Source organism: Choloepus didactylus, chromosome 7 (assembly GCF_015220235.1).
Source record: "Choloepus didactylus isolate mChoDid1 chromosome 7, mChoDid1.pri, whole genome shotgun sequence".
NCBI lineage: Eukaryota > Metazoa > Chordata > Mammalia > Pilosa > Megalonychidae > Choloepus > Choloepus didactylus.
In genome coordinates this window covers 104,671,921-104,699,487 of record NC_051313.1, presented here as the reverse complement: position 1 = coordinate 104,699,487, position 27,567 = coordinate 104,671,921, and the positions used below count along the sequence as shown (strand labels likewise).

Here is a 27,567-nt window from a genome sequence, read left to right as displayed (position 1 = left end):
CCTCCATTTCCTCATCTCTATTCGAGGTCTGCCTGGACACCTCATCTCACTGGGTTGGGACCAGATTAAAGTGATTTGCAAATTGAAAAATATCACACTGTATATGAAATCACCTTATTATACTTACTGCTGAATGGCTACAAACCTATCTGAAATGGAGTTTTTCATTTTATTTCTGATGAACTTTTAAAGTTAAATTACAGAAGCAAACAATAAAAACAAGCATAAAATCCAGCCAAAAAATTTGGGAGAGAAACACATTTTCTCCAGGAAACTTGCACCAGTGACTTTTTTTTATAAGAAAGTGAAAATGGCCCATCAGTTTATCTAAGGCTATTTCATGAAGTTTTCTCACTCCAATCCAGACAATTGGAAATGCTACATGAATAATACTTTTTTAAAGGAAACTATTTTGTGGCAGTGAGAGGCAGGTGCAATTAACATAAACTCCAAAAAAAAAAAAAAAAACCAACAAAACAAACATTATAAGCATTTATGGATCAATTCTCTGACTCAAACCACATGAATAATCCATCTTCTCTCCATTTAAATGTAGATAAAGAGGCACTGATAAGCCTCTGAGACCTCTCCATTTTATTCTCAGCCTCTGAAATCAGAAAAATCCCATCTAATACCAAGCATAATTCCTTCACCAACAGTTGGCTTTAAATATCAAGTTGCTCCAAAAATTTTTCCTTGATTTTATGGTTCCCAGCCTTATTCATTTGATAAAAACTGAGTTAATATGATGTTGTTTGAGGATTCTCCAGTATGAGAAAGCATCTAGGTGCCTGAAGGAGGAAAAAGAGGATAAAATTTATTGCTGCAATGCTGAAATCAAGCATCAGACAAAAAATAAATGAAAATAAATCTACCTTTATGGCTTGGGATAGCTTTAGGAAGATGTTACAGAAAGATAAAGAATGTGATTGGTCAATAGGCCCAGCATTTCATTGACCCCATTGAAGCTTAAGGCTGTCAGTCATCTCTCACTTGAGAAGAGAAGCCCCATATTTTTCAGATATTACTGGGGAATGAGAAAGTAGATTTACCATCACAAAATGTTATGCTGGAAGGAACCTTAGTGATCTCTTAGTTTCATTTTATTGATTGGAGGAACAAATGCCCAAAAAAGTAAAGAGACATAAAAAGCACACAGGCTGGTGGGAGGCAGTGGTAATGAGATCCAAGAGTTCTGGATGGGAACATTCTTTAGACACTTCAATTTTATCTGGGATCGAAATCATTTTGATGGGAATCTAAAGTCAGCTGCCCATTTTCCTACCTTCTTGAGTATATTAACAATATTTAATGTAAAATGAAATCCAGTTTCTTAAGTATGACTTCTACTTAACCTGTAATGCAGTGTCTCCTTTTCAACCCCCAAGCCCTACCCTTTTCCTCCAGGAGTGCTGTGACTATTTGCAATGTTTAAATATTGTTCTTTCAGTAGCCGAATACCATAGACTTTAGTAATCGCCAATATATGAAATAGGAACAATGCACGCTATAGGTGGAAGAGGCAGTGCCTTCTCACACGTAGGAAAATAAAGACCTTACGGTGATCCTCTAGTAGGGACACATATGTATTCATGTAACAGTACTTCTTTGTCTGCACTGCCACAGATTTACATAACGTCTAACTGAGGTAATTGGGGCAACTTGTGACAAAGATAGAGTGACAATTGCTGGTGTCCAGGAGCATCAAATCCCCAACATTGTTCTGTTAGCCCTGAGCATGATCCCAGTGAACCCAGACACGTGACTGGCTGACACACTCACATTTCTCAGATGAATTTAAAAAAACAAAAAAAAATTGGCAATGAATTTCCTTCATATGATGTGATCATAATCTCTTCCCACATTTTATAACTTTTGGTTTTATTGTAACTTACCTTTGTGTTGCAGTGGGTTGAAAGTCTTTGAGAATTTGGGTTTGGCAGATAACTCTGATGAGTTTTGCTGCACAAAAGATAAACAAGATAAATTAATATTCTTTTAGTGATAGTCTGCATTTCCTGAATTCTTGATGTCCTTTATTTTTTCTTCACAGTGTATTAATCTCTTTTCAAGAAATTAGAGTTGTCACTTCCTTACTCTTTCTTCTGCTTTAATCTATTTAAAATGCCTAAGAAGTTATGTCTAAGTGATTTTGTTTCCTGAATACTTTTGCAACTTCTACTAACAAACTAGAAAACAGGTTTAAAGGAAATGTTATCCTTTTTCATGTCCATGTTTACATTTCTTTGGTTCACACATTTATCTGCAGAAGATGAACCCCTGGAAGAAAAACAATACTCCTCATAAGAGTGATCTCCAGGTAAAGCTTTGCCTAACTGTTTCCCATCTTAACATTCAAATATTTTTGTGAATAATCCTTTCTTTATTCATTGGTGCTCTACAGAAGCTATACAGAATTCAAAAATTTAAAAACTGAATTACTAAGCTCAAATAAAATATTTAAAACAAAGAGCATGCGTTTGTTGGGAAAGAAAAGCATTAAGATACATTATATCTTTTTCCATTATTAATTCATCATTCATTTATTCATTAATTGAACATCATGTATTGAGTGCCCATTGTGTGCCAGGCACTGTTTAGACACTGGGGATATTAGAAGGAATAAGTTCCATTCTCTGCTGCAGTCCATGTCAAGGAGAAGCCAAATCAAGATGGGAGAAATAGATTCTTATTACATGTAATGGATAGCCCAGCAATGGGTTCCTGATTTTCACCATGATATAAGTAGCTACCCCATACTGATCCCTGAAATTAAAAAAAAAATAGTAAGTATTATCATAGAGACAGAAATGAGACCTATCTAAAACATTCAAATCAAAGGAATTACTTTTCTAGAACTCAGGCTCAACAAACATATAATACTATAACCTTAAAGAAAAATCATAAGTTCAGGATCATTGCATTTAAAACTGCATCCTGCCCCATTTGGAGAGAGCAATCTTTGGTTGCAACTCTCTCCAGGGACTCCGTGTGGTCCCAGGAGAAAATGCCTCTTCAGGCATATAAAATTACAGGTCTAAGCTATTGGTCATATAGCAGAACCTGAACCATTGAAACTAAGCAGACTCTCAATGTCTCCCTGAAAGACTAAAGTCTAAACTGACTTCCAAAATACAAAGCATGCATGCAAATACTTCTGTTTCTAATGATACTATTCTCATATGGATTGCACATTTGTGGCAAACAATGAAACAGGAATCATGTTTTCATATGAACTTAATTTGTAGACTTAAGTTCTAAAATTGCAAAAGGATGAAGTACCAGCATAAGAGAGAAAAGTCAGAGAGTTTGTTATATATTAGAAGTTAAACAAGACTTACCCTTTACCTTCCTATACAAGGGCTCTCTACAGAGGGTCCAGAAAGTCTGGCAAAGTAAAGGGCCCTACTGGTTCTAGTTTGAGAGGGACAAATCAGAGCAAAGCAAATGACACTGGTCAGAAGTATTTGCTCACAATGAAGCAGCCTGTAGCTTTCCATGCCGTTGCATCCATTCATTCACTCACTCACTCACTGGATAACTCTTTTTTGAGTATCCACCATGTGCCAGGCACTGTGCCAGATATCAGGAAAATAATGGTGAAGGAGACTCAAGGGGTTTATGCAAAAGTGGATTGCTGTTGGACGGCATAAAGAGGAAAATGCACAACTGGGGCTTCATGCATTGAATCGGGTCAGTAAGAGACAATTACCTTAGATGGTTGCATCCAAGAGCTTAATGGAGACAATTTGTTGGACAGAAATTGTTGCAGCTATAAGGGCAACAAAGAAATATTGAGAAGATACACATATACAATCATACACTAACAAATTAAGAACAAAACTGCAGGTTGAAATTGTTATTTAAGAGTAGCATTTATTAGAAGGACCTAATAGACCATGAACTAGGGTATCTGAGAGAAGGATTTCTATTCTTAAGACTCTTTTCCTATACACAAAATTAGAATTAAACAAAGAACTAATGTACCATAATAATTCAGATTCTAAATATTAGTCAATAGCAATAATTGCTAAATTGAAGTTTATCTTTGAAATGAAGATTTCCTGACCATATGATGGTGCCAATAAGGGAATTGTTTATACCAGTTAAGAACAACAAATTGTTTATTTGTAAATGGGAGTTTGTGCATGTACAACAATCGTGCTAATTATAAAATATTCTTATCTGCTTATTAACACACAGACTCCTTTACATCTGTTAGTTGATGGCCTTCACCCCCTTCAACAAAGTTGTTCAATGTTTGGGAAAAATAATGAAACAAATTTATTTTTAAGTTTTCTTTTTGCATTATCTTTCACCTACACTGGGTTTTTTTTATTATTAGAAAATTTATCTAATATTAGAGAATATTTAACATCTATGTAACTCTAGAAATATAGAAGTAGCTGTATCTTTCAGCATTTTCTAAATAGATGGGAAAATGGATTCAAGGAGCAGAAGGGAATTCACCATTTAAGGGAGGTAGTCGTCGCTCTTGAATTAGTGTTAATTTAGAATTTAAGGTAGGAAAATTAAGTTTGACAGTAATTTTCCATTTTTTTTTTTTTGGTCAGATTACATGTTGTGATTAGTTCTATATAGCTTTATTATAAGCAGTGACTGTTTAGTTCCTTTGTCTCCTGGCTGAGCCTTCCTTTTATAGAATTATAGAATTTTATTACAAAAGTACCTGTAATCCAATCCTCTTTTTATATGAAAGAAAGCCCTAGAACTAAAGGGGTGAGGTTTACGGATATCTGGGTTCGAGGGTAAAGAGCAATTAATATATACATACCTTACTATCCAAGAGGATTCCGAAACATAAGATAAAAAACCCCTTAAATTAAAAAAAAAGGAATAAATCACATATATTTATATATATCATTCAACATTAAAATTTTCACTCAGCATTATACTACTCAATATTAAAATTATTTTCATGTCGGTCTCCCTGCTAGACTGTGGGTTCCTTGAAGGCAAGGACACTGCGACTTCCAGGGTGCCCAGCACAACACAAAGTCTGAAAAATCATTTGTTGTTGTTGAATGTATAAATAAATGATTGCATGAATGACGTTTTAAATGCTTGTGGGGCTGCACTTCTTTCCAGTGTCATCCCTGACCCAAAATAAATAGCTTCCATAGTTTTCTTCAGACCAGGCATTTCATAAGTGTTTACTAAACGTCTGTGATGGCAGCAGACGCTGAGTTCCAGTCCCCTGGAAGAGTCGAGTGAGTCAACCTCCACCAGACCCTTCCCCACAAGCACCACCCTTTGGGAATACTTGGCAGAGGCTTTCTTGGACCTTGAAATCCTCCTGCCATTGAGTGCACCTTTGGTTGGTGCCTATTCAGAGGAGCATATCACCTTGAGCCTGACCCCCCACTCCGCACCGTGAGCCTCCTAAAACTTGTTACCTCTGGTGCATGCTCCCCATGATTGCAGACTGTACCTCACCTAAATGTTAACTGGTGGCTGAAGTAGGTGAACTAGCTATTTTTAAGAAACACCTAGTGAACATTCTCTGTGTGCCAGGCACTGTGCTAAGTGATAAGTTATCTCATCGAATCCTCACGTTTACTCTATAATATAGTATTATTATTATCCCCATTTAACAGATGAGGAAATTGAGGGACAGAGATTAAAGAATTTAAGGGACACATTGCTGTTAAAGTGATGTACTTGAGTCCAGATCTATTTAACTCCAGAACCCAAATGTTTACCCCCCATTTCCTTGAGTCAAGTCTTTGTCTGGAGGTCATCAAGCAAGGCCTTTATTGAACCAGGATTGAAGGTTCTCTTCCAGGGACGTCAAAATCTAAGGATTACTTTTTCCACCTACTCTCTGATCAGTCTCTGTTCAAGGCATGTAAAACCCATCCTCTACTATCCCTTTTTAGTTTTTAGTGTGTTAGAATGGCTAGAGAGAAATACCTGAAACTGCTGAACTGCAACCCAGTGGCCTTGATTCTTGAAGATGATTGCATAACCACATAGCTTACATGGTGTGACTGTGTAACTGTGAAAACCTTGTGGCTCACACTCCCTTTATACAGTGTATGGACAGATGAGTAGAAAAATGGGGACAAAAAGGTAAATGAAAAATAGGGTGGGATGGAGGGGTGGAATGTTTTAGCTGTTCTTTTTAACTTTTATTTATTTATTTATTTTTGGAATAAGGAAAATGTTCAAAAATTGATTCTGGTGATGAATGCACAACTATATGATGGTACTGTGAATAATTGTACACTGTGGATGATTATACAGTATGTGGATATATCTTAATAAAACTGTATTAAAAATAAATATTAAACAAAATTAAAAAAAAAAATAACATCCTCTGCCACAGAGGTTGGCAAACTATTTTTGTAAAGAACCAGAAAGTTAATATATTTGGCTTTGTAGACTATACAGTCTCTGCTGTAACTCTTCTGCCCTGCTGTTGCAGCACAAAATGCAAATGGTGGGCCACAGACAATATGTAGATGACAAGTATGGTTATGTACCAATAAAACTTTAATTTACAAAAGCAGGCTATTGGTCATAGTTTGCCCACTCCTGCAATATTGCACTCTAGGGACTTTTGTACCATTCAAGTCCACAAATAATCGAGATTTACTTCCTTTTTTGTGTGTGCTTTTTCACAGAGGTCTGCATGAAATAGGACTTCGCAGCAAGAGGGATTAATGCCAGCTATGTGAACTCTAACAAATTTAAAACTCCAGAATGGATTACTGAAGAAGTCAAATATTCTGTTTTGATATATGAGAAAAGCCATTGAGGAAAACAGATTTTAAAAAATATTTACTGTTTCCATGCGGTTTGGGTTAAAGAACTGCTGGAAATGGATGAGATGGCCTCCAGAGTTGTTTTACCCAGATGAGTTCTCTATAGGCAGCCTAGTTACCTGATGATATAATGGGTTACTCTTATTTTCCTTACCTGAAATGCATTAAATAAAGAAAAAATAACATGCCAAGCCAGACTCTGGTCGTCCACCATTGTTCCCATGCCAAAACCCCAGGTGAGCCCCAGCAGAGGGGTCAGAATGAGCAGGCTCTTCCCCGTGCGGATGACGGTCGCCTTGTTGTCCTGGTCCAGTCTTTCCCCAACAGCCGGCCTCCAGAGCTTTGTTAGGACTAACAGCACTACAACCAAATTTACAGCCACAATAGTGAGTGCAGGAACAGCGAATGCCAAGAGAGGTTTGCTTGTATTGGACCAGTTAAGCCAACAAGCATCTTTTCTTTTGTAGTCATTGCTAGGTTGTGTGACTGCAATGGTGATGACAGATATAATGAGAGGGCACCCATAGCCCAGGCAGAACCCGACAGCCATCATCAAAGGCATGGCCATGTGACAGAACACGAAGATGATCCGATAGGCCAGCAGGATTCCAAGTACAAGCATCCAAAAGAACAAAGAGAGGTAGAAAAAGTGTGTAAAGAACACTGCTGCTATGCACACTCCGGAAGGGTTTGTAGTGTTGTCCACAGTGGAAGCAACAATAAACCAAACATCAGCAATCAGGAGCGACAGAGCTATGTTCACCATGCAAATATGGCGTGAGTGAGAGGTTTGGTTTTTCGTGATGTGCTTCCAAAACAAAGCCTCAATAATCAAGCATAAGATGAGACTTGCAATGGAAACACCCAGTCCTACATAGGTGATCCATTTCACAATGGAGATGAACTCAGGGGGGACAAAGGGTGACATCAGCATGGAGAAGGAGGTTAGGTGAGTACATCGACACATCACTGTGTCAGGAGTTTCATTCACTAAGTGGCAGCCAGCATTGTTCCACTGGAATTGACTGAAATCCCAAAACACACATAGAGGTTGGCTCAGGTTTGACTCTACCTTGGAAAAAATCAGGAAAATTTCATTTATGGAATAGTTTTGGATAACCACGGATATCACAGGCCCATTGATCTGAGCATTTCCATTTTTGTTGATGGGTAGAATGTTCCCCAGGGTCAATGAGGCCATGCTAATAATAGTTTCTGGGAGAAACTTCTGGAATTGGTCTGATGCAATTAAAACATGGCCTCTGATGGGAGCGGAGGTATTTTTTGGGAACATTTCTGTTTGATAGCTGTAACCCTTCTCAAATTGGCTTTTGGTCACTGGAATCCCTTTCCAATTAATAAATTCCCGAGAAAAATTCAGAGGCAGAGCTGTCGGAGGTACCAGAGTGCTGATGTTTTCCAGTGTCTCCAGTAACTGTGAGCTGACGTGCTTTTCTTCCTGCAGTAATACTGTCCAATTGGCTACTGATGCTGTGTTAAGGGCATAGTCAGCTATATTGATGACATCCTGAAATACAAGGATGAAAGAGAGTTTCTATTTTGAATAAACAGATAAGAGGACTGAAGAGTAGATAGTCATCATATTAAGCACATGAAAATTGCCCAGAGAAGTGGCTCAGTCAAGAACCACATAAAACTTGTCAATTGAATTCAGCTTTGTTGCTCCATAGAGTAGGAGTGTTGGCTTAAGAACAGGTCAGCAGAATCAAATTTTTCCATTTGAGGGTGATCACCCCAGGGCATTTGTAAGCATGCTAAGATTTCAGCATAAATGAAAAAGAGTCCTACAATTTGAGTTGTGTAAGTGTGCATTTATTTTATCCTGAAATGGTCAAAATGACTGCATTGTTACTCAGGCTGAGGCTCAAAGATTGAAATATTTCATTTGGTTGCTGTCTCATATTATTTTGTTTTGCTGACTTCAGAAATTGTAAATTCATGTCATGGATGCTCAAGTTTTACTCATGTTTATTTATATTTCCTTGTTTACTATATGAGAATATAAAACCGAAATCTTTAAAAATTGAGCCTGACCTGAGCAACCAAAGTAATGAATTGTTGTGGGTTTTAAGCATCAGTTTGGGAGATTCCTTTTCTAAGCAACTCCTTGAAAGCCGCTCCTTTCTCCCACAGGACTCTACCTCCCGCTTAGGGCTTTGGTTCCCAAGCATTATGCTGCAGGCACCTTGTCTCTCTGGCCAAGCCTTACCCTAACCCAGCACTCCCTGTGACTTCGAGACCAGAACTCCCTAGTGTGCCCCCAGGAACCTCTGCTCTCCTTTGGTTTGTTCGCCTGCTCTGTTTCACTCTTCATTTTAGTTTTCGTCTTTTTGTGTCATTCTGTTTTAGTTGGTCTCTTGTAAATAACATGTGGTTAGGTGTTTTTGTTTGTTTGTTTTTAAACAAATCTAAGCATCTTTTCTTTCACCCAGGAAATTTAGCTTATTCATATATAATGTCATCTTTGACATGATGTTCACTATATACTATAAACCCCATATTGCAAAATATTGTATATTTTTTACCTATAACGTGCATATATCCAAAATGTTTGGGAGGATATTTATTATGTGTGACTTGTCATTCTTCTAGGCATTGAGGCTCTGCCTAAAATGTTAGCAATCAGCATTCTTGGAGGACCAGATTACAGATAATATATTTTCCTTTTTGCTTATTTTATTTCTTATAGTAACAAAGTATTATTTTGGAATTTTTAAACATGCAAACTCAATCATGAATTCCTGTCTGAAGAAGGAAGTTTTTAAAATATACACCACTAAAAGTCAGAGCTTACAGCTACAGGAAGGAAGGATTATAGATTGCAGACATACATAAAAAAAAAAGTGGGCACCTGTGTCATACAATGCAAAGGCTCACCCTTCTTGAAGCAGGGTGCTGCCTGGGTGGCTTCTTACATTGAACTCATAGGACTGATCCCATGAGTTCCTTGTATACTGCAGAGAAAGCAGTGAAGCTCCCACTAGCACTGCTAGTTTGGCTCTGGTCTGGTAAGTAAAACAAAATGGCTGCCTGCTTTGGGCACTGCTAGGGGGAACCCCTTTCTGAGAGGGGCTTTTCTAGAGGACAAAAACAATTAACCTGCAGGGGATTTCCGAGAAAATGGAACAATGGAATACATCCTACAGAACTGGAGATAAACAATACTTGCTGATAAACCAGTTTAGGTCCAGGAAATAGCTTATCAGATTGGACAAGCATATGATGCTAATCAATGTACATCTATCTACTCTCTACATTGTAAGACATCCCCAACTCCGTGTACAATGGAGATTTAACATCAGTCAATCAGAAGATTTCCTCACTTGCTTCTCTATTTGCCCTTTATAAGCTCCCACCACTGCCCCCCATGGATCTCCCTTCTACTTTCTGAATGGGATGCTGCCCAACACGTGAATCACTCAATAAAACTGTGAGATCCTAAACTGCATAAAAAGTTTTCTTTTGTCAGGTTTTTCCAAATAGTCCCCAATCATTCAGGTTTTTGTCATTCCTTTTAATGAGATGGAGCATTTAAAGGAACATTCTGAGCACAGGCAGACCATACCTCCATTGTTGAACGAGACACTCTGAAATGGCTTGCCAGAAATAAGGTTGAAATATTTTCCAGAATTGACACTACTGAAGCCAGATTCCCAGATGTGGTTGACGGGTTTTGCTGAACAATGACTGAAAGATTTCTCACCAAGGATGATACTGATGCTTTAGTGGCATTGCCTGTAATTGCACTGACATCCTAGAAATAAAAATGGTCTAAGTTCAAGAAAACAGTGAAATGCTTGCATTTCATCTAATTTAAATCAGATTTCTTGCCCACATATAACTAGCATTTGTATGGTGCATTATAATGTAAGATAATTATATAATAATGATAACTGTTATTCAGTCCCAGACACTGTGCTAAATGCTTTACAGAGAGGTTCTTTGATATAATCCTTTCAACAACCCTTTGAGATATGTTCCATTAATATTTTCATTTTATAGTTAGGGAACTGAAACCTGAAGCAATTCATTGAAAAGCACATTCATGTATATTATTATGCTAATTTTAAAGAAAATGATATTCAGTAACATATGGTGACCTTCCAAAAAGTACCCAGCTAGTCAATCTGAGTCAACCTGAGTCTAGATCCCACCTCTCCTCCTTGTTCTTCTCAGCTGACCATGCTATTCTCTGTCCAGGGAACCTGGGGTCTGCCCGCCTTCATGGTCCCCTGCCACACAGGGGTGTCACTGGGTGGCCTAGTCCCAGATATTGTCCATGCCCAGAATTGACTCAAAGAAGGCCAAAGCAAGAGTAGACCCCAGAGGTCATGTGGTCCAATATTTCTGCCAATATGCAGATAGGGAAACTGAGGTCCAGAAAGGGAAAAGCAAACATTCCACAGTCCCTTGATAAATACTAGTCCAGGGTTCTTTACTACAACAGCAGGGTCTCTGGCTGGGACAGAAATTCTGCGCAACAAGATCTACTTACAGGATGGTGCCTAGGAACTGGTCTCAGGTCTCCCTACCTTGTCACTTGAGGTCTTATTCCTGACCAATTGCACCCTTCTCTCTATCTATCTTGTCTTATGTGCTCAAAACATCTTGAGAGAGCATCATGCAGCAGTCAGAGCACTGGACTAGAATCAGGTGACCAACACTATTGTCACCAGAGTGACATTTAGCCCCTTGGTCTTCAGTTTCCTGATTGATAAAATGAAGTTGGTAAACCAGATAACCCTCAAGGTCCATTGCAGTTTTGTCACTCTATATAGTATGTTTCTGCCTGATTTATTTCTAGCCCATATTTCTGATACATGGTACATACTGACCTGTACTAACCTCACTAGTGTTCTGATTCACACCTTCCCTTTGACCTCTCATTTCCAAGCCTTTAGGACTTCATATGCCAGCTTAGTTGTTGTCCTGCCTTCTACTGTAGACCTCCTCAGCTCTGATATGCTCCTCTGCAGCATCCCTCTCCCAAAAAACCATCAACTCTGACATTTTCTGACTTTCTCAGTTCCCACCTAAGCTCTGCCACTCATGCCTATATTCCCTGAGTTTACCAGGGTCTGATGTCACCCTCACCTCCTGCAAAGTGACCAGTGATACAAAGTGATATCTAGCCATGCCAACTTCAGGATGCTCACTCTGAAACTCGAAACCATGGCAAGTCTGACAGGTGGAAATGCTTCACCTTCTTCAGTTCCTCCAGCTGAGAGAGCACACAGGTCTCCCTAACAACCTGCCACCCAGAGGCCTGGCACCTGGCCGTGATGTTTCCAGTGTAGCCACTGCTGCAGGGCAAGGTATACTCGTCATCCTTGGACCCAAATCCAAAGACAATGTTGTTACACTGGGCTGGAAAAGAGCAGAAACAGAGAGGAAAAATAACTCCAGAATGTGCTGGCAATACCAACAATCCCATTTTCAATGGACTATCAACTACTGAGTATTAGGTGACATAAGGCAGGATAAGATGACTCTCAGGAAATACTGTCACTCTTCAAAGGAGTTAGAAAACCAGAAAATTTTCGAGACCCCATGGAACAAAGCAGTAATAATGTGGTCAAAAGATGGGCAGTTGCCATTTTGGGTGGGGGGGGCACTTCCTGCCTTGTGCCCCTTTAAGAGCCTCTCACATTATGAACAATCACTAGTTACTCTTGCAGCTGGCCCTTAATTGTCTGTATTTATCATTGAATGGAAGATGGAAACATTCAATGGAAGTTCCAAAAGGGCTGTGGTTTTTGGTGATGTTCCCCATTGCTATGTCCTAAGTGCCTAGATCATGGTCTGACCCACTTAGGGCACTGGTAAATATTTGCTGAATAAATGTTGTTGAAAGAAAATGGCACAAATTTTGACTAGAGAGGTTTAAGACTGTATATAAAGGTGTAGAAAGAAAAGAAAAATATCTGAAGAAAAAATGTGTGTGTGTGTGTGATAGAGAGAAAGAGAGAGAGAGAGAGAGAGAGAGAGACCAGAATCCCAGAATACATGTATTTTTTCCTTGGTTCCCTGGATTATGATTTGGGCATATTATCAACTCCAGGGCTTTTTCAACATGCATACCAGTAAACTACTGCTGAATCATTTCAGTCACAGCCTGCAATGAAATCAGTCTTCCACAATATTTACACTAAGAGGTGGAGATCATATCACCCATTAGCAAGGATCTGAAGCAGTCAGCCGAAGTTGAGTTTCATCATGGTTGGGGTGGGGGAGTGGACACCTGCCAGTTTCTACCGAAAGTCAGTTTTAGGACATTTTGGTATCAGAAACCTCTCCAATCCACTTCCTGAGGACACAACTGAGTTACTTATTAAAGGACTCCCTTAACCAAATCAGAGGATGGCAGTCCAGTATTACCTTTTGCAAACACTCTGAAAGAGCCTTCTTCTAGTGGAAATAACTTTTGAATGGCTGCCTGAGCCTTCTCAGCCACCTTTTCAATGGCTGACAGCAGCTCAGATGTGCTACTGGAACCAACAACTTCATACCCAGCAACGATGCTTCCATCCCTACAGTGATCATGTGGAAAGAAAAATGAGATTCATTCATTTGTTCATTCAGTTGTTCAGTGCCTGCTCTGCGGGTGCGTGGCATTGGGTTCATAGGAATGAAGTGGACAGATTTTGGGGTTACACTCTAGTGGAGAAGGCAAGTAAGAAACAAGTAGCCATCAAATAATACATAATTACAAATTTTGTCAAGTGTTATAAGACAGTGATAAGGATGTAGTGATAAGAAGAGTAGGTAGAGGTAAGGCCCCACTTTAAAAAGTTCTGGTCAGCGAAGGCTTCTCTGCAAGGAGGTCTTTGAAGCTGAGGCCTGAAGGATGCGAAGGAATGGCCACCAGTGATGCAAAGAGCACTGGCATATCCCACCAGGATGGGGGAGCAGCATGTGTGCAGGTCCTGATGCAGGTAAATGCCTGTGGGTTTGACAAAGTGAACAAGGGAAAGGGGTAGAAGATAGTATTGAATAGGTAACCAGGAGCCACATCAGAGAGGATTCTTTGAGTTTGAATTTTTTCTTTATTAAAAGTCAGTGGTGTGATCAGATTTATTTTTTAAGATCATCATTCTGGCTGCCAGGTAGAAAACAGACTGAAGGGAGGCAAGCCAAGAAGAAAGAAGACTAGTTAGGAAAGAATGGTGGTGGCTTGAACTAGAGGTGTAGCAGTGCAGGACATGTGAGAAGTTTCAGGTTGTATTAGAAGATAGATAGGACTTGCTAATAGAACTGGTTCCAGGTATGAGAGAAACGAAATAGTCAGGAATAACTCCAAGGAACGAAAAAAAACAAATTGTGGTGTATTCGTTCTATGGACTACAACTCAGCAATAACAAGGAATGAACCACTGCTACTCAGAATAACAAGGATGAATCTCAAAGACATTATGCTGAGTGAAAGCAGCCAGACACATAAAAAAGTACAGATTACATAATTCCATCTGTGTGAAGTTCTGGAACAGGCAAAACTAACTCATGATGGAAATTAGATCAGTGGTGGTTTCTAGTGAGGGAGGATATGAAGATTGTTGGGACGTGGCAGAAGGGAAACTTTGGGGTGGCAGAAAGGTATGTCTTGATAGGAGGTAGCTTACATGAGTATTGGTCAAAATTGAACTGTACACTTAAGATCTGAGCATATCACTGTCTGTATTTATACCTCAATAAAATAAATTAAAAAAAGGATGGCTCCAAGGTTTTGGTCTGTGTAACTGGAAGAATAGTTAATGTCACCATAACTGAGGTTAGTAAAGACTGCTGGAGGAATGGGTTATAGTTTAGGAGGGGGAGATGTGGATGAATTCTGTTTTGGATATGTTCTGTTTGACATGCCTTCCAAAAATTCAAGTGGAGAAGTCAAGTAAGAAGTTGAATATTTGCCTTTGGAGTTCAGAGGAGAAGCCAGACTCGAGTAATAAATTGAGAAACAATTAGCATATAGATGGTGTGTGAAGCTGTGAAAGCAAAGGAGATCATGTGTATTAACTAATTCAGTCCTGCAACAGCTCCACGAGGTAAGCACTGTTGTTATTCCCATTTTATAAAAAAAGAAACTAAGGCCAAAAGGGAAGTTGAGGAACTCACCCTATGTCATACCAATATTATTTGGTGGATTTGAACTACCAAAGCTCTGAAGCTCAAATTCTTAATCACAGTGACATTGGACTACTGCTCACAGTGTATAAATAAATCAAATTTCCTTTCATGTAGTGATGGTCACAATTCCTTTGCATTGATATGGCCCTTCTAGAAAATTTAGCAAGTATTTTCCCGCTTATAATAGGATTTGGTTCAGTGAACTTAAATCAGGTCCAGCAGGTCTTAACAGACTTGTTTGATGGAAATGTAAACGGAGACAGTGAGAGATTAGAATTGCTTTAACTCATGTATAGAGTAAAACCAAAATAGTTGCATTTTATATAGGCATGCCTGCTTTTAACTGTGACTTTATCTACAAACTATTGAAGAGAGCTTATAAACATATAAATAGAATATAAGTTAGAAATATAAATAGAAAACCAGGACAAGAAAGAGAAAAATATACAGATCAAATACAATTTTTTTTTGTGATTGAGCTTCAGTTTTGTCTATGATTTCTCTGGCAAAAAGTCAAAAAGGAAAATATGGTTAATTATATGGACCTTAATATAAGAAATAAAGAAGCAGTGTTTTCTGAGCATTATATTTTTAAAAAATTATTTATGTGGGACTTTAAATAAGGACATAGTATAATGTAAAGAACAATGCTCAGGGCAATATACTTATAGCAAATGCTGTGAAGATTTCCTATGGCTGTTCTTAAGTTGACTGTGAGAAATATATAAGAAGTCAAGTTACCTGACCTCTAAGCCGCTTCCGCTATCAAGCAGACTATTAATAGTGGCAATCAATGCACACATGGCTAGCTAACCAAATAGCTTTTGGAATTAAAACATAAACAAAAGGATAATTTACTAAATAACTCTTTATTTGCTGTAGACAATGACTATTGGATTTTGAACTGTGGTGTATACATGATATGTACACAAAAATATAATATTTTACCTAAGGGTCACTTTCTGGCTCTCAATTACACAACATCATGATCCCTGTGGTGGTGGAAGGAGAAAATCCACCCTTCCACAGCCACAGCCTTTTTCCCCGCTTCACTCCTTCCCGTACATACACACCATGATCCCCTGCTTCCTTCTAAGCTCTGTTCTTTTACTGTGGCTTCACGTGTCTGATCCACCAGCTTAGAGAAAATTTCTCAATATTGAAATTCCTAAACTCATTTAAATAGGAATCTGGGCTTTATTCTCTTCAGACTTTTTAAAGCACCACAGACTTTAAAATTTTTACTGGAAAGACCAGTTCTGCCCTGTTTTTTCTCAAGGTTCACTTCGGAAGAGCAATGAGCATTCTGGGGATGCCTTTCTAGGACCATTATGTTACTTACCGAAATTGGGTGACTTGAACTGACTCAAAACCTTGAATTCTTTTGTATGTTTCTTTAAGCTTGAAAAGAGAACAAACAGCAATTTGTTGATCTTTGTCCCTGGACTTCAGAAAGGCATTTGAACAAAAAATGAGCATGTACAATAAATAAACCAATGGAACCACTGAGCAAAGGAAAGAGATATGGGGCGGGGGCGGGGGGGAGGTGAGGTGGGTAGTTGTACATCATACAAATGCAATTAAAATGCATTTGAGAGTATAAACACACGTATTATTTATATTTGTGATTGCTGATAAAAAGTGAGTAACCAACTGCTTAGAATAGGGGATGGATTTGGTGCCAGAAAATATAATAAATTCACCCAAAATTTATTCTCTCTTTCTCAAAAATAAGCCATTAGTTTTCGCAGGCACTTAAATTGAATCTATCTGCAAAGTGTTTACACTGGTCTAGTTTTTTGTGTCTTCATTACGAAGTCCAGAGTTTTTCTTAGTAAGTCACTTCAGCCTCTGACAAGAGAGGCTTCCTTATGGAACAAATCCCAAATGCTGATGATTGAGCATAGTTCGTACAAAATTTTCTTTTGACAAGTAAATCTCTCTTCGTAGGAGATAACGCAAATAAATGATCAAACCCAAATCCAAGAGAAGTGGAGAGAAGTCAACTGCTTGTCGAAAGATACTCAAGAACTTCAGTTGTGGGCAAAACAAATAACTGCTCTGTAATAACTTGTTGAAAATTAACAACTAATAATATGATTAAATATATATGTTGAACTGAAAACATATTGATTTATGTTTATCAAGCAATTCCTTATGTGATAAGTAGAAAGTGCTTACTTGAATTTCAATTCTGGTTTTATATTTGGAGTAAATAGCAGAAGATGAATTCAAAAGGTCTCTTGTAAATTTTTCATTAATTTTGAAAGTGCCCCAAACTTCTGTGGGAAATAGAAAATTTACAGATATAAAAATTACTAGATGGATTTTATTAGTAGCATAAAATTACAGAAGTACAATTTGGAGCCCATCTATTCAACAAATTGTATTTCAATCTTTTTTCATAATGAATGGTCTTCTAAAATAATGTAGGAAGCATACTTAAAACAGAGTTTGCAATTGTGCATTTGGAACAGTAGTGGGAAAATTCTGGTAATCAAAACAATATGCACATCTACTCTTGTGTGTCCTAAAAAGGCACTTTACACTGAAATGTATCCCCATTGAGGCATTGAGCTTAAACAACGTCCCTTATTATAATTTGGAAAACAGAAACAAAAACACTACTTGCCAACTCACAACATTCCCCTTTGTATCCCTTAAAGATTGATCAGCCATAGACCTATCTTTCAAAAGGTAGGCTTTAAATCAATATTTGCTGAAGGAACTATATTGTCTTCCTTCATATATTGCAACCTGGCTTCTCCATCTAGATTGCTACTCATAGAGGACAAATGAAACACTTTTATGTGTCCTCCCACAAGTTGTCCCAGACCTGGATGGAAAAGTGGCACCCAATAACTGTGTGTTGCCTTAACTTGAATTGTTGTGGCCCTGGGAAGCAAAGTCAGGGATGCCCAGGGAAGCTGGGTTGTTTCAAGCTCCTGCCTCACTCTTTGCTCAGTTCTGTCAAAATCTGGAGCTTCATGATGACCTAGTGTGGTCCTTGGGGAAGCTTCTTCAAGTCTTTCAAGCGCTGGAGCCTAGATCATTTGGCTCACCATATCATCTTGCAGTTACAAACCTAGTCAACAGTAGCTCCATCAGCTTCCACTGGTTTCCTAAACTAGACTTTTACCTTTTGTTTTGGCAATGTGTCCCAACACATATTTATTGACAATTTGGAGCATTCCTTTCAATATAATAACTATTTTCCTATTCCTATCTCTAGACTACCCTTTTCAAGGCAAAAGAAGTGGGAAGAAGGAACGAAGAAAATTTTTATTTACTCAAGCAGGTATTCTATTTGGGATTTTAGTGAATATCCCCAAATCTCCATAGAATTATAGAATTGCAGAGAGGAAGTTTCCTCAAGGTTGACATTATGCCCAAAAATCAACTTGAATTTCTGGATCTTCTGAATTTATGAAGCTCTCACTACGTCTGGCCAAGACTAATGGGAAATAACACCACTGCCCTACAACCTGCCTGTAAACACTAGCCCTCTTCTGGAGGCAAAGAGCCAGAATCCCTTGTCTGCTACACGTTGGGGTAGGAGTGGACCCCAGCCCAGAGCCACCTTCATGATATTCCTTCTGTGCTTACTTGTTCTTTCACAGAAATTGACACTCTGGCTGAGGTTGCTGAGATGACAGTCACAGTGCTGGGGTGATCCTGCTGTGTGAAGGTGGCATTTCTGGGGATCAAGGCATGTGGGAGGAAACCAGGTGTAGCCATCTTCACAAGCACACTGCAGGACACCATTCAGGCTGCCACAGTCTGCATGAAAAATTGAATTTGGTTTCATGGGGTCTAGTAATAAATTGCGTATTGCTGAGTTCTGATCCTTGGCTCTGACTTGGAATCTGAACCAAGTATTTCCCACCAAAAGCTAGAGGGGTGAAACAAGAATAACAGTATGTTTAAGAAAAGCCAATGTCCAACTCAACAGATTTAGATTCTGAAGTTGATGTCAGAAACCTAGAAGATATAACAATAAAATGGTTGGGTTTAGCATTCAAAATAAAAATATATTCCCAGTGGATTTTCCTTACAGTGGAAGAGAGAAGCAGAAGAGAACATTTGCAATCTGGGAGTTATTTGAAGGGTTCCAGGGGATATTTAACCACTATCCAACTGGAATCTTCCTCATCCACCCACCACCATCCCAAGGCAGGCTTTGAAAGCAAGATGGCAGAGGCAGAAAGACTGGTTTTTGAGAGGCATGTCAAAAAGTTCCGTCAGCCAATCCTGGTATTCCCTTCTATCTGGCCTGAAATTCCCACCAAAAGCCATTCCCTTTTAAAAGACAAAAAAAGATGTGTTACAGTCACCAGACACCTTGTGAAAATATGCACGGGGTTGTGCACTGAATGGGAAAGATTTTAGAAATAGAAACATGAAGAGGGCTTGAATATCTGTTCTGCTGCATGATTTTGGTTACGTTGTTTAATACCTCTGAACCTCAGTTTCTTTATGTATAAAATTGAAATAATGAGCCCTATTTCTCAGAGTTGTTATGACAATTAATAGATGTCTTTGTATATTGTTAACCCTAGGATGCTCATGATAAAAGTATTAACCACCAAAAAAGAGATATAAGTAATATGCCAGTAGTGGAGATGAAATGGAATCTTACAAAATAATTCAGTCCAAAAGAAGGCAGAATAAGAGGGGAAAAGAAACAAAGAGCCAATGCAACAAATAGAAGAGGCTCATTCTTGCTCCTTGGATCACTTATGTACTACCCCTTTCATGGGAATGAGGCTAGGACACAATCCATCGGCAAATCTAATTTGATTCTGAATCTGTGTCTGGGATCTGACCCCTCTGCACCACCACCACCTGCTCCAAGTCACCATCAGGCCTTGCCTGGATTAACAGAAGCCTCCCATCCAGTCTGCCTGTTCCCACGAAACCACTTCCCCTTTGACAGTTATTCTCCACATAGCAACCAGAGTACTCTTTTTAAACAGTAACTCAGATCATGTCACTTATTTGCTCAAAACTCTTCTTCAGCTTCCGTTCTCATTCAATATGAATGACCAAGTCTTTATTATGCCTTACAAATCCTGTATGATCTAATTCCCCTCTTCTTTTCTGGTCTCCTCTCCTACCAGTCTCTCCCTTAATCACACTTCTCCAACTACACTGGCCTCCCTGCTGCTCCTTAAATACAGCAAGTATGCTTCTGACTCATGACTTTTGCATTCACTGTTTTCTTTGATTGAAATGCTTTCCCTTCAAAAAATTGCATCTCGTGTTCCTTCTCTTCTTTCAGGTCTCTGTTTTAAAGTCAGACAGTCTTCCTTGACCTCTCCATTTAAAATAGTAAATTACCCTACCACCACTGTACTGTCTTTATATTTCATTGCATTTATTACTTTGCAGTGCACAATATTAAACATACATGCACAGATACATGCATATACAGACACATACAATGTAACATACTATGTATCTGCTTATTTTTTTATTGCTTGCCTCCTTCCACTTGATTATAAGCTCATGAGGAAAGAGATTTTGTTTTGATCACTGCTCTATCTCCAGTTCTTGGCATAAAATAGGCCCAATAAATACATGTTGAATGGATAAATGAATGAATGGTATGGGCTTGATGTTGGCCCTGAAATGCTGATTAAGAGAGAGATTACATACTTGTAGGGTCTTTCCAACTCTCCTGCAGAAGCACATTAGTAAGGTTTTGCTCATTGGAGGTCAAAGAAGAAAACACAAGTGAGAAGCAGCATGATATAGCACAGTAGTCCCAAAGTATAGCGCCCAGACCATAAATATCAGCTTTATGTGGGAACTAGTTAGAAATGAAAATTGCTGGCTCTATACCGGAACTACGGAATTGTAATTCCGGGAGTGTAGCCCAACAACGTGTGTTTTAACAAGCCCTCCAGATAATTTGAATGCATGATTGCATACCAAAGTTTGAAGGCTACAGATACAGCAGAATGAAAACGAACTACAGATCCAGGAGAAAACTGGATTCTAATCCTGATTTTACAATTTACCATCTATAAAACCTTTAGAATAGTATTTCTCAAACTTTAGCATGCACCACAATAATCTGGAGGTTTCCACTCCCGGAGTTTCTGATTCAGGAAGTCTGGGGTGGGGACAAGAATTTGCATTTCTGTTAAGTTGCTAAATGTTAATGATGCTGCTGGTTTGGGCACATACTTGGAGAACCACTGCTTTCAAATAATTTGACTTCTCTGAATCCCACTGTTGTGTTCATCAGTGCTATTTGCTAAATATTTCCTGCTGTCTTCCAGGTACATGGTAGGATCGTACATCCTGGCCACTTGGGGTTGGGTGGGGCCATGGAACCCATTCTGGCCTACAAGTTTCAAGTGGAATCAGTGTGATGCTTCTGAGTTAGAGAATTCAATTGCATCTGTGAACCCTCCAGTGTTCCATTTCCCTTTAGCTCAGTGTGCTGGTTTGAAGCTGTTATGTACCCCAGAAAAGGCCACATTCTTTTAATCCATTCCTGTGGGTGCAGACCTGTTGTGGGTGGGACCTTTAGGTTAGGTTATTTCTATTGAAATGTGACCCACTACATTCAAGGTGGGTCTTAATCCTTTTGCTGGAGTCCTGTATGAGAGGAAAAAGACAGAAAAAGCAGGGAGCGCTTAAGGGGAAAAGCCTTGGAGAACCTAAGAGAGGACCCACAGGACACAGTGAGGAAGCCACTGGAATCAGAAGCTGAAAGCAATGAAACCTGGCAGCAAAGGACCAGCAGACACAAACTATGTGCTTTTCCATGTGACAGAGATGTCCTGGATGCCAGGAGCCTGTCTTTGGAGTCCAAGGTATCATCCTGTTGATGTCTTAATTTGGACATTTTCATGGCCTTAGAACTGTAAATTGTAAGTTAATAAATACCCATTGTAAAAGCCAATCAATTTCTGGTATATTGCATTCCAGCAGCTTTAGCAAACCACAACACTCAGCAATGTGTACTTTAGAGCTAGTGACAGAATAATCCGCTTGTGTCCCCAATGACTATCATGAACAACCAACCTACAATGAACAAGGAACATGAAGAAGAGATAAACTTATATTCTTTTAAGCTTAGAGAGTGTGCGGATGTTTGTTTCCACAGCACAACCTAACCTATCCTGCCTGATGCACTCACCTTCCCCATTTACACTCCCAGTCATCAGAGTTGACTTACATGTGGTAGCCTTTGTTCTGAGAATCTTCATTGGCCCATGTAGCCATAATGATGGAGGCTTCAAGAGATTTAGAAAATTCTTCAAATTCTTTTTCTCACTGGAATCTCTATAGGACACCCGAAGAAGCAGCTCATATTCCTGGAACGGGCCTAAAGAGATAGATAGTCAACAGCCCCTTTTTTAGATTTTAGAGGGAAATCTTGCTGATGAAGTGACTGTGAAGCAATCAGCCGATCAAGCCAGGAGGTTATGGAGTCTAAGCTGCTTGTTATTGAGCTCTAGTCATGCAGACAGTGACTAAAACTAAATACCCATAGCAAGGACTTGCAGACGATTCCCACATGTGCCTCCTATAGGTCTGTCCTCTCATTCCTGCCAAGCCGGCTGTGCCCTGTGCTCTCTGTCCACCCTCAGCATTGCTCTCTTGATTTTACACACCTCCTCGGGGCATGTTCAGGGTCAAGTTTCAGGTATCAAAACTGAAAAGAGAAGAGGTAAGAAAATCCTGGTCACTCTTCCTTCCCCTTACCCCAGGCTCTGTTCTCCTTGAATTATCTCCAATATGAAATCCCCAAACTCACACTCCCCTCTCTAAAGAGCCCTTCCTTCTCCCATAAAAAAGTTTGATAATCTTAGCTGAGATTGAGTATTCCTATGAAATGTAAAACAAAACAAAACAAAACCATACTCAGCCCTTTATGTGCCCTCACCTCCACTATTATCATTTCTGAGCACCTTTCTTTTTCCTAGGGAGAAGTCATAGTAAAAGAGGCACCTGTTTGCCATAGCACCCACCATCTCATACCACAAGAGCTTCAGCCCCATCCCTTAGTCTTCTATCTCCTTATAGGTTAGAACCTTGGGCCCAGGCCTTGGGAGTCACCCCAAGTGGTGGGCAATTGTGGGGATTCCCACTCCTACTGCCCAAACAGGTGAGAGGTGGAGAATGGGGGGAAAGAGTGACCCCTGGTTAAAGGCACTGGAGCCAGACTCACTAGGTTTCAATCCTGGCCTCTGCCCCTAGCTCCGCATCTAAGTTTCACCATCTATAAAGATGATCAGGGTACCTAAATCAAAGTGTCAGAGTGAGGACTTAACTCATCTAATGCACTTAAAGTAGTGCCTGGCACATAGTAACAGTTCAATAAATACTTGCTGTATTTTTATTGTTGTTTTTTTCTGTCAGGAAAGATGTGTTCATGGCCTTCTATGTCAAAGTTTTGATTTCATTTTCCCAAAGAACTGTAGTCATGCATAGTGGTAGGTTCTAGGATACTATTAGCACATGTTGAATGGCAGATTCATTGAATGGTAAAAAGACATTTGTGGACTGATCCAGAAAACTAATGACCAACCATTTACACCACTATTTCCATAAGGAAATGCATTTGATGCTTGAAATTAAATTATATCTGCAAATTAAATTTCAGAATATAACTCATTCCTAGACTGAGGGCCATTCCCATTAATTTTATTGTTAAGATCAAGGGAAGGAAGTGTATTGAGCAGCTACTTGTGAGTTATTGTGCAAGATACTATGCCTAGACTATGTTATTTTATCCTCACAAATGCTTCATTAGTAGAAATTACTATTATTATAACTTTACAGATATTTGGATTTTAATAATGTGCCAAAGATCATAAAACCAGTCAGAAGCACCGCTGCATTTGAACCCAGTTCTCTTGGCATCAGCATCTATTGCCCCATGCTATCCATTGGAGTCTCACCTGTTTGCTTTTTCCTATTCACGATGAGTCCTCCTTTTGTTTTGATGCCATCATTTCTCTGTTAAAAAGAAAAAAAAGTTATGGTGAGGCTTTGGAGTGTTGTACTTCATACGGCATGCTGGATTTCCAAACTAATTGAAATCATGGATCTAAAATCCAAGCCAGGGATTGGCAATTCACTGAGGCAACTTTGAGCCAAAACCTGAAGGAAATGGGGAAGTGAGGATCCCTGGAGGAATAGCTTTCCAGGCAGAGGGAATAGCATGTGCAAAGGCCCAGGGGTATGAATATGCCTGACATGTGGAGACAGAGCAAGGAGATCAGTGTAGCTGAGAGGAGTGGGTGCAGGAAGAGGAGCAGGAGGTGAGGGCAGAGAGTGTCTCTGAGGAGACAGATTGTATGGGTCTTTATAGACCACAGTAAGGGCTTAACGTTTACTTGAGTCAGGTGGGAACCCACTGAACACTTTTGAATGGAGGAAAGACAGACTATATTTTAATTTTCATAAGGTAAACCTGCAGCCAGTTGAGAACAGACAAGCCTGGAAGTAATGGGAACATTTCAGAGATTACTGAATAAATACAGGTGAGAGATGATGATGTGGACCAAGATAGTAGCCATGGAGGTAGTGGGAAGTGGTTGAATGCTGGATATATAATGAAGATTTAAAAAAAAAAAAAAAAAGCTGGAGTGACGTTATCAACATGGTGATGTAAGACATCTCTTGAAAAAAACCTTCACAGAGATGCAGTGAATATAAGGACAAATTCCACTTGCTTAGAACTCTGGAGGAGAGAAGAGACTGGAGAAGGAGTCCACAAATGCTGAATCAAAGAGAAAGAAAAATATCAGATAGGAAATTTCTGTCCCTGACCTACCAGTCCATTTCCCTCTCCCTTACTTGGTCCCACACAGCTTGGGAGTTGCTCAGAAACAGTGACCCAGGTTGCTCCCACCACAGACAAAGGCCATAGACCCACTCACAGCAGTGAGTTAGAGCCCTATGCATATCTGGGCACAGGGACCCAAGTCCCCAGAGACCCAGGGCAGAACACAGACCACTGAGGAGTGCTGCATTTAAAAGGGACCCCAGCAGGGAGAACATGGCTACAAGTGGTACACTCACTCGACCCAGTTTCTGTTGGCTGTACACCTAAATGCAAAACAGATTTTTCTGGAGTGATCCACCTCTCTGGATTGACCCCATCTGGCTCCCTGGGGCGGGATAACCTAATAGAGAAGAAACCAGAGGCAGAAAAGCCTCATAGAGAGAAAAAGAGAGAGAGAGAGAGAGAGAGAGAGAGAGAGAGAGAGAGAGAGAGAGAGGAAGTTAAACTGAACTACTATTAAGAGGAGGGTCCCAGAAATGAAAAATGTAAGGAAAATGGGGTATTGAATAGAGAGGATATAAACAAATCATAGGAGCTGGGGAGAAAATTCTGCACACAAACAGAACAGATAAAGATTCTCAGAGAAGGAACAGAGGAAAGGAAGCTTTCTCCTGAAGGTGAAACAATTGCACAAAAACCACAACCTTAAAAATTGTACCACATATCCAGGGCAAGAATCAGATGAAGAGAAACTGAAAAAATCTGTTCAGTTACACACAGGCTATTCTAAGGTCTAGAATAAATTGGACGAAGCTTCAAAGAAGAATCTTAACACAAAGGTAATCAACAATAAAACCCTAGAAAAGAGGGAGAAACTGACTTTCAGAGTTAATTCACCAAGGTAATTAGATACCTAGACTTCAATAAAAATTTACAAGTCATACAAAGAAACAGGACTATATAGTTCACTCAAGGGAACAAATTAAAGAATATATAGTCCACTCAAGGGAACAAATTAAACTTCAGAGGAGACACAAAATTTGGAACAAGTAATCAAAGAGGTTCAAACAAATCTCCTGAATCAATTCAAGGAGAGGAAGGAAAATATGGATAAAGAGCTAAAGGATAATAAGTAGACAATATATAAACATAAAGAAGAATTTGAAAATACAAAAAAATTAACAGAAATTATGGGAATGAAAGGCACAATAGTAGAGATTAAAAATGCACTAGAGGCAAACAACAGCAGAATCAAACAGGCAGAAGAAAGAATCAGCAAACTAGACGGTAGGAAAATTGAAATCAGTCAGAAGAACAGATAGAGGAAAGAGCAGAAAAAAATTGAGCAGTGTTCAGGGATTTCAATGACAGCACAAAGCACACAAACATAAGCATCATAGGTGTCCCACAAAGAAAAGAGAAGGTAAAAGGGGCAGAAAGAATATTTGAATAAATAATGGCTGCAAATTCCCCAACACTTATAAAAAGACATAAATATACATGCCCAAGAAGTGCACCACACTCCAAACAGAATAAATCATAATAGGCCTTTTCTGAGACACATGGGGATCAGTATGTGAAACACCAAAGAGAATTCTGAAAGCAGCAAGAGAAAAGTGATGTCACATACAAGGGATCCTGAAAAAATGCCCTTAAAAATGAGGAAGAGTCCTTCAGAGGCTCCTTAGTCGAGCACAGAGTCTTCGATCGCTGAGTTGAGTGCCGAGTCATGGAGCGCCTTTGCTGCCGCAGCGTGTGCTCCGTTTGTGAGTGGCTCCACCCACCATTGTAGGCCAGTATTCCAATATGGAGCATGTCTTTACCCTCTTGGAACCCCTGCTTTCCACTGGAATTTTAAGTATTGCTTTCTGATTCTGAACCAGCCTTGGGACGACTGTTTTGGTCATCTTTGGAACACAGCTCTTTTAAAAGCCTGTGCTGATAGAGGTGCCAACTGCTTATATGATATCACCTAAGGAGAGTGGGAAAGCTCTTTGCCTGAATTCATCAATGGAGATTTTGATTCTATTAGGTCTGAAGTTAGACAGTACTACAGTATTAAGGGTCATGAGCTGATTTCAATTCTCAATCAAGACCATAATGACTTTACCAAGTACCTCCAAGTGCTCCAAAGGAAGACAGAAGAAAAAGCCCTACAGGTTGATACAGTTCTGACACTGGGAGGACTTGGTGGATTTTTTGACCAGATTATGGCTTCTGTGAGCTCCCTCTTTCAAATGACTGATGTCATTCCTTTGCCAATTATAATAATTTAAGAGAAGTCTCTCATCTACCTGCTGCAATCAGGAAAGCACAAGTTGCATGTAAACACTGGAATGGAAAATGACTGGTGTGGCCTCATACCTGTTAGACAGCCTCACAATCAGGTTACCATGTGGAACCTCACCAACTATATGCTTGATTTTGGAGTGCTGGTCAGTACTTCCAATACCTACAAAGGATCTGGAGTAGTGACTGTGGAAACTGAGCAGCTGCTCCTCTGCACCATGGCCATCAAAGACTAACCTATCAACTGGCATCCATATGTGTGCTTCTATCCTACCTCATTGCCAATGATTTGTTGCTCAGTAAGAACAGTTCATGTGGGTTTACCAGAATCTACACTTCAGAGGAAGCCCACTAGTTCAGATAATTCAGGCAACATTCTAAATGACAGATTTGAATTTTACAGTGGAAGGCAAAATCATTATTTGTTAGGAAAGTAAATATGCTCTGTTGTTTTGGGTTGGAAAGCCACATGAATCATTCCATTATAAAATTCAGTACTGATTATTCTTTATTGTATTATTAATCATTCCTTCTATCTTAGAAAATTGTTTTTAATTTTGAAGCTCATAAAACTCCTTGGAGTCTAGCACATCACTTG

The 27,567-nt window shown here is 39.3% G+C and overlaps 1 protein-coding gene and 1 pseudogene across 3 annotated transcripts in view; one reads left to right on the top strand and one right to left on the bottom strand.

Moving 5' to 3' along the window:
• Positions 1-473: 473 nt before the first annotated feature.
• The window catches only part of ADGRF1 (adhesion G protein-coupled receptor F1), a 48,947-nt gene continuing 21,853 nt past the window's right edge, over positions 474-27,567 (bottom strand). The window contains exons 5-17 of one of the 3 annotated variants that reach the window (XM_037844486.1): positions 23,851-23,908; positions 22,122-22,271; positions 18,536-18,709; positions 17,111-17,211; positions 16,272-16,330; positions 13,188-13,339; positions 12,013-12,176; positions 10,375-10,563; positions 6,943-8,316; positions 4,796-4,837; positions 3,713-3,772; positions 1,896-1,962; positions 474-791 (exon numbers count right to left, since the gene is read on the bottom strand). In XM_037844486.1, the coding sequence (XP_037700414.1) occupies positions 784-791; positions 1,896-1,962; positions 3,713-3,772; positions 4,796-4,837; positions 6,943-8,316; positions 10,375-10,563; positions 12,013-12,176; positions 13,188-13,339; positions 16,272-16,330; positions 17,111-17,211; positions 18,536-18,709; positions 22,122-22,271; positions 23,851-23,908 (2,598 nt within the window). In that variant the 3' untranslated portion in view covers positions 474-783. Of the gene's footprint in view, positions 792-1,895; positions 1,963-3,712; positions 3,773-4,795; positions 4,838-6,942; positions 8,317-10,374; positions 10,564-11,903; positions 12,177-13,187; positions 13,340-16,271; positions 16,331-17,110; positions 17,212-18,535; positions 18,710-22,121; positions 22,272-23,850; positions 23,909-27,567 lie in introns of those variants that run through there. The other 2 variants (XM_037844487.1, XR_005218074.1) reach the window with 2 other exon arrangements.
• LOC119540350 lies at positions 26,487-27,205 on the top strand (annotated as a pseudogene).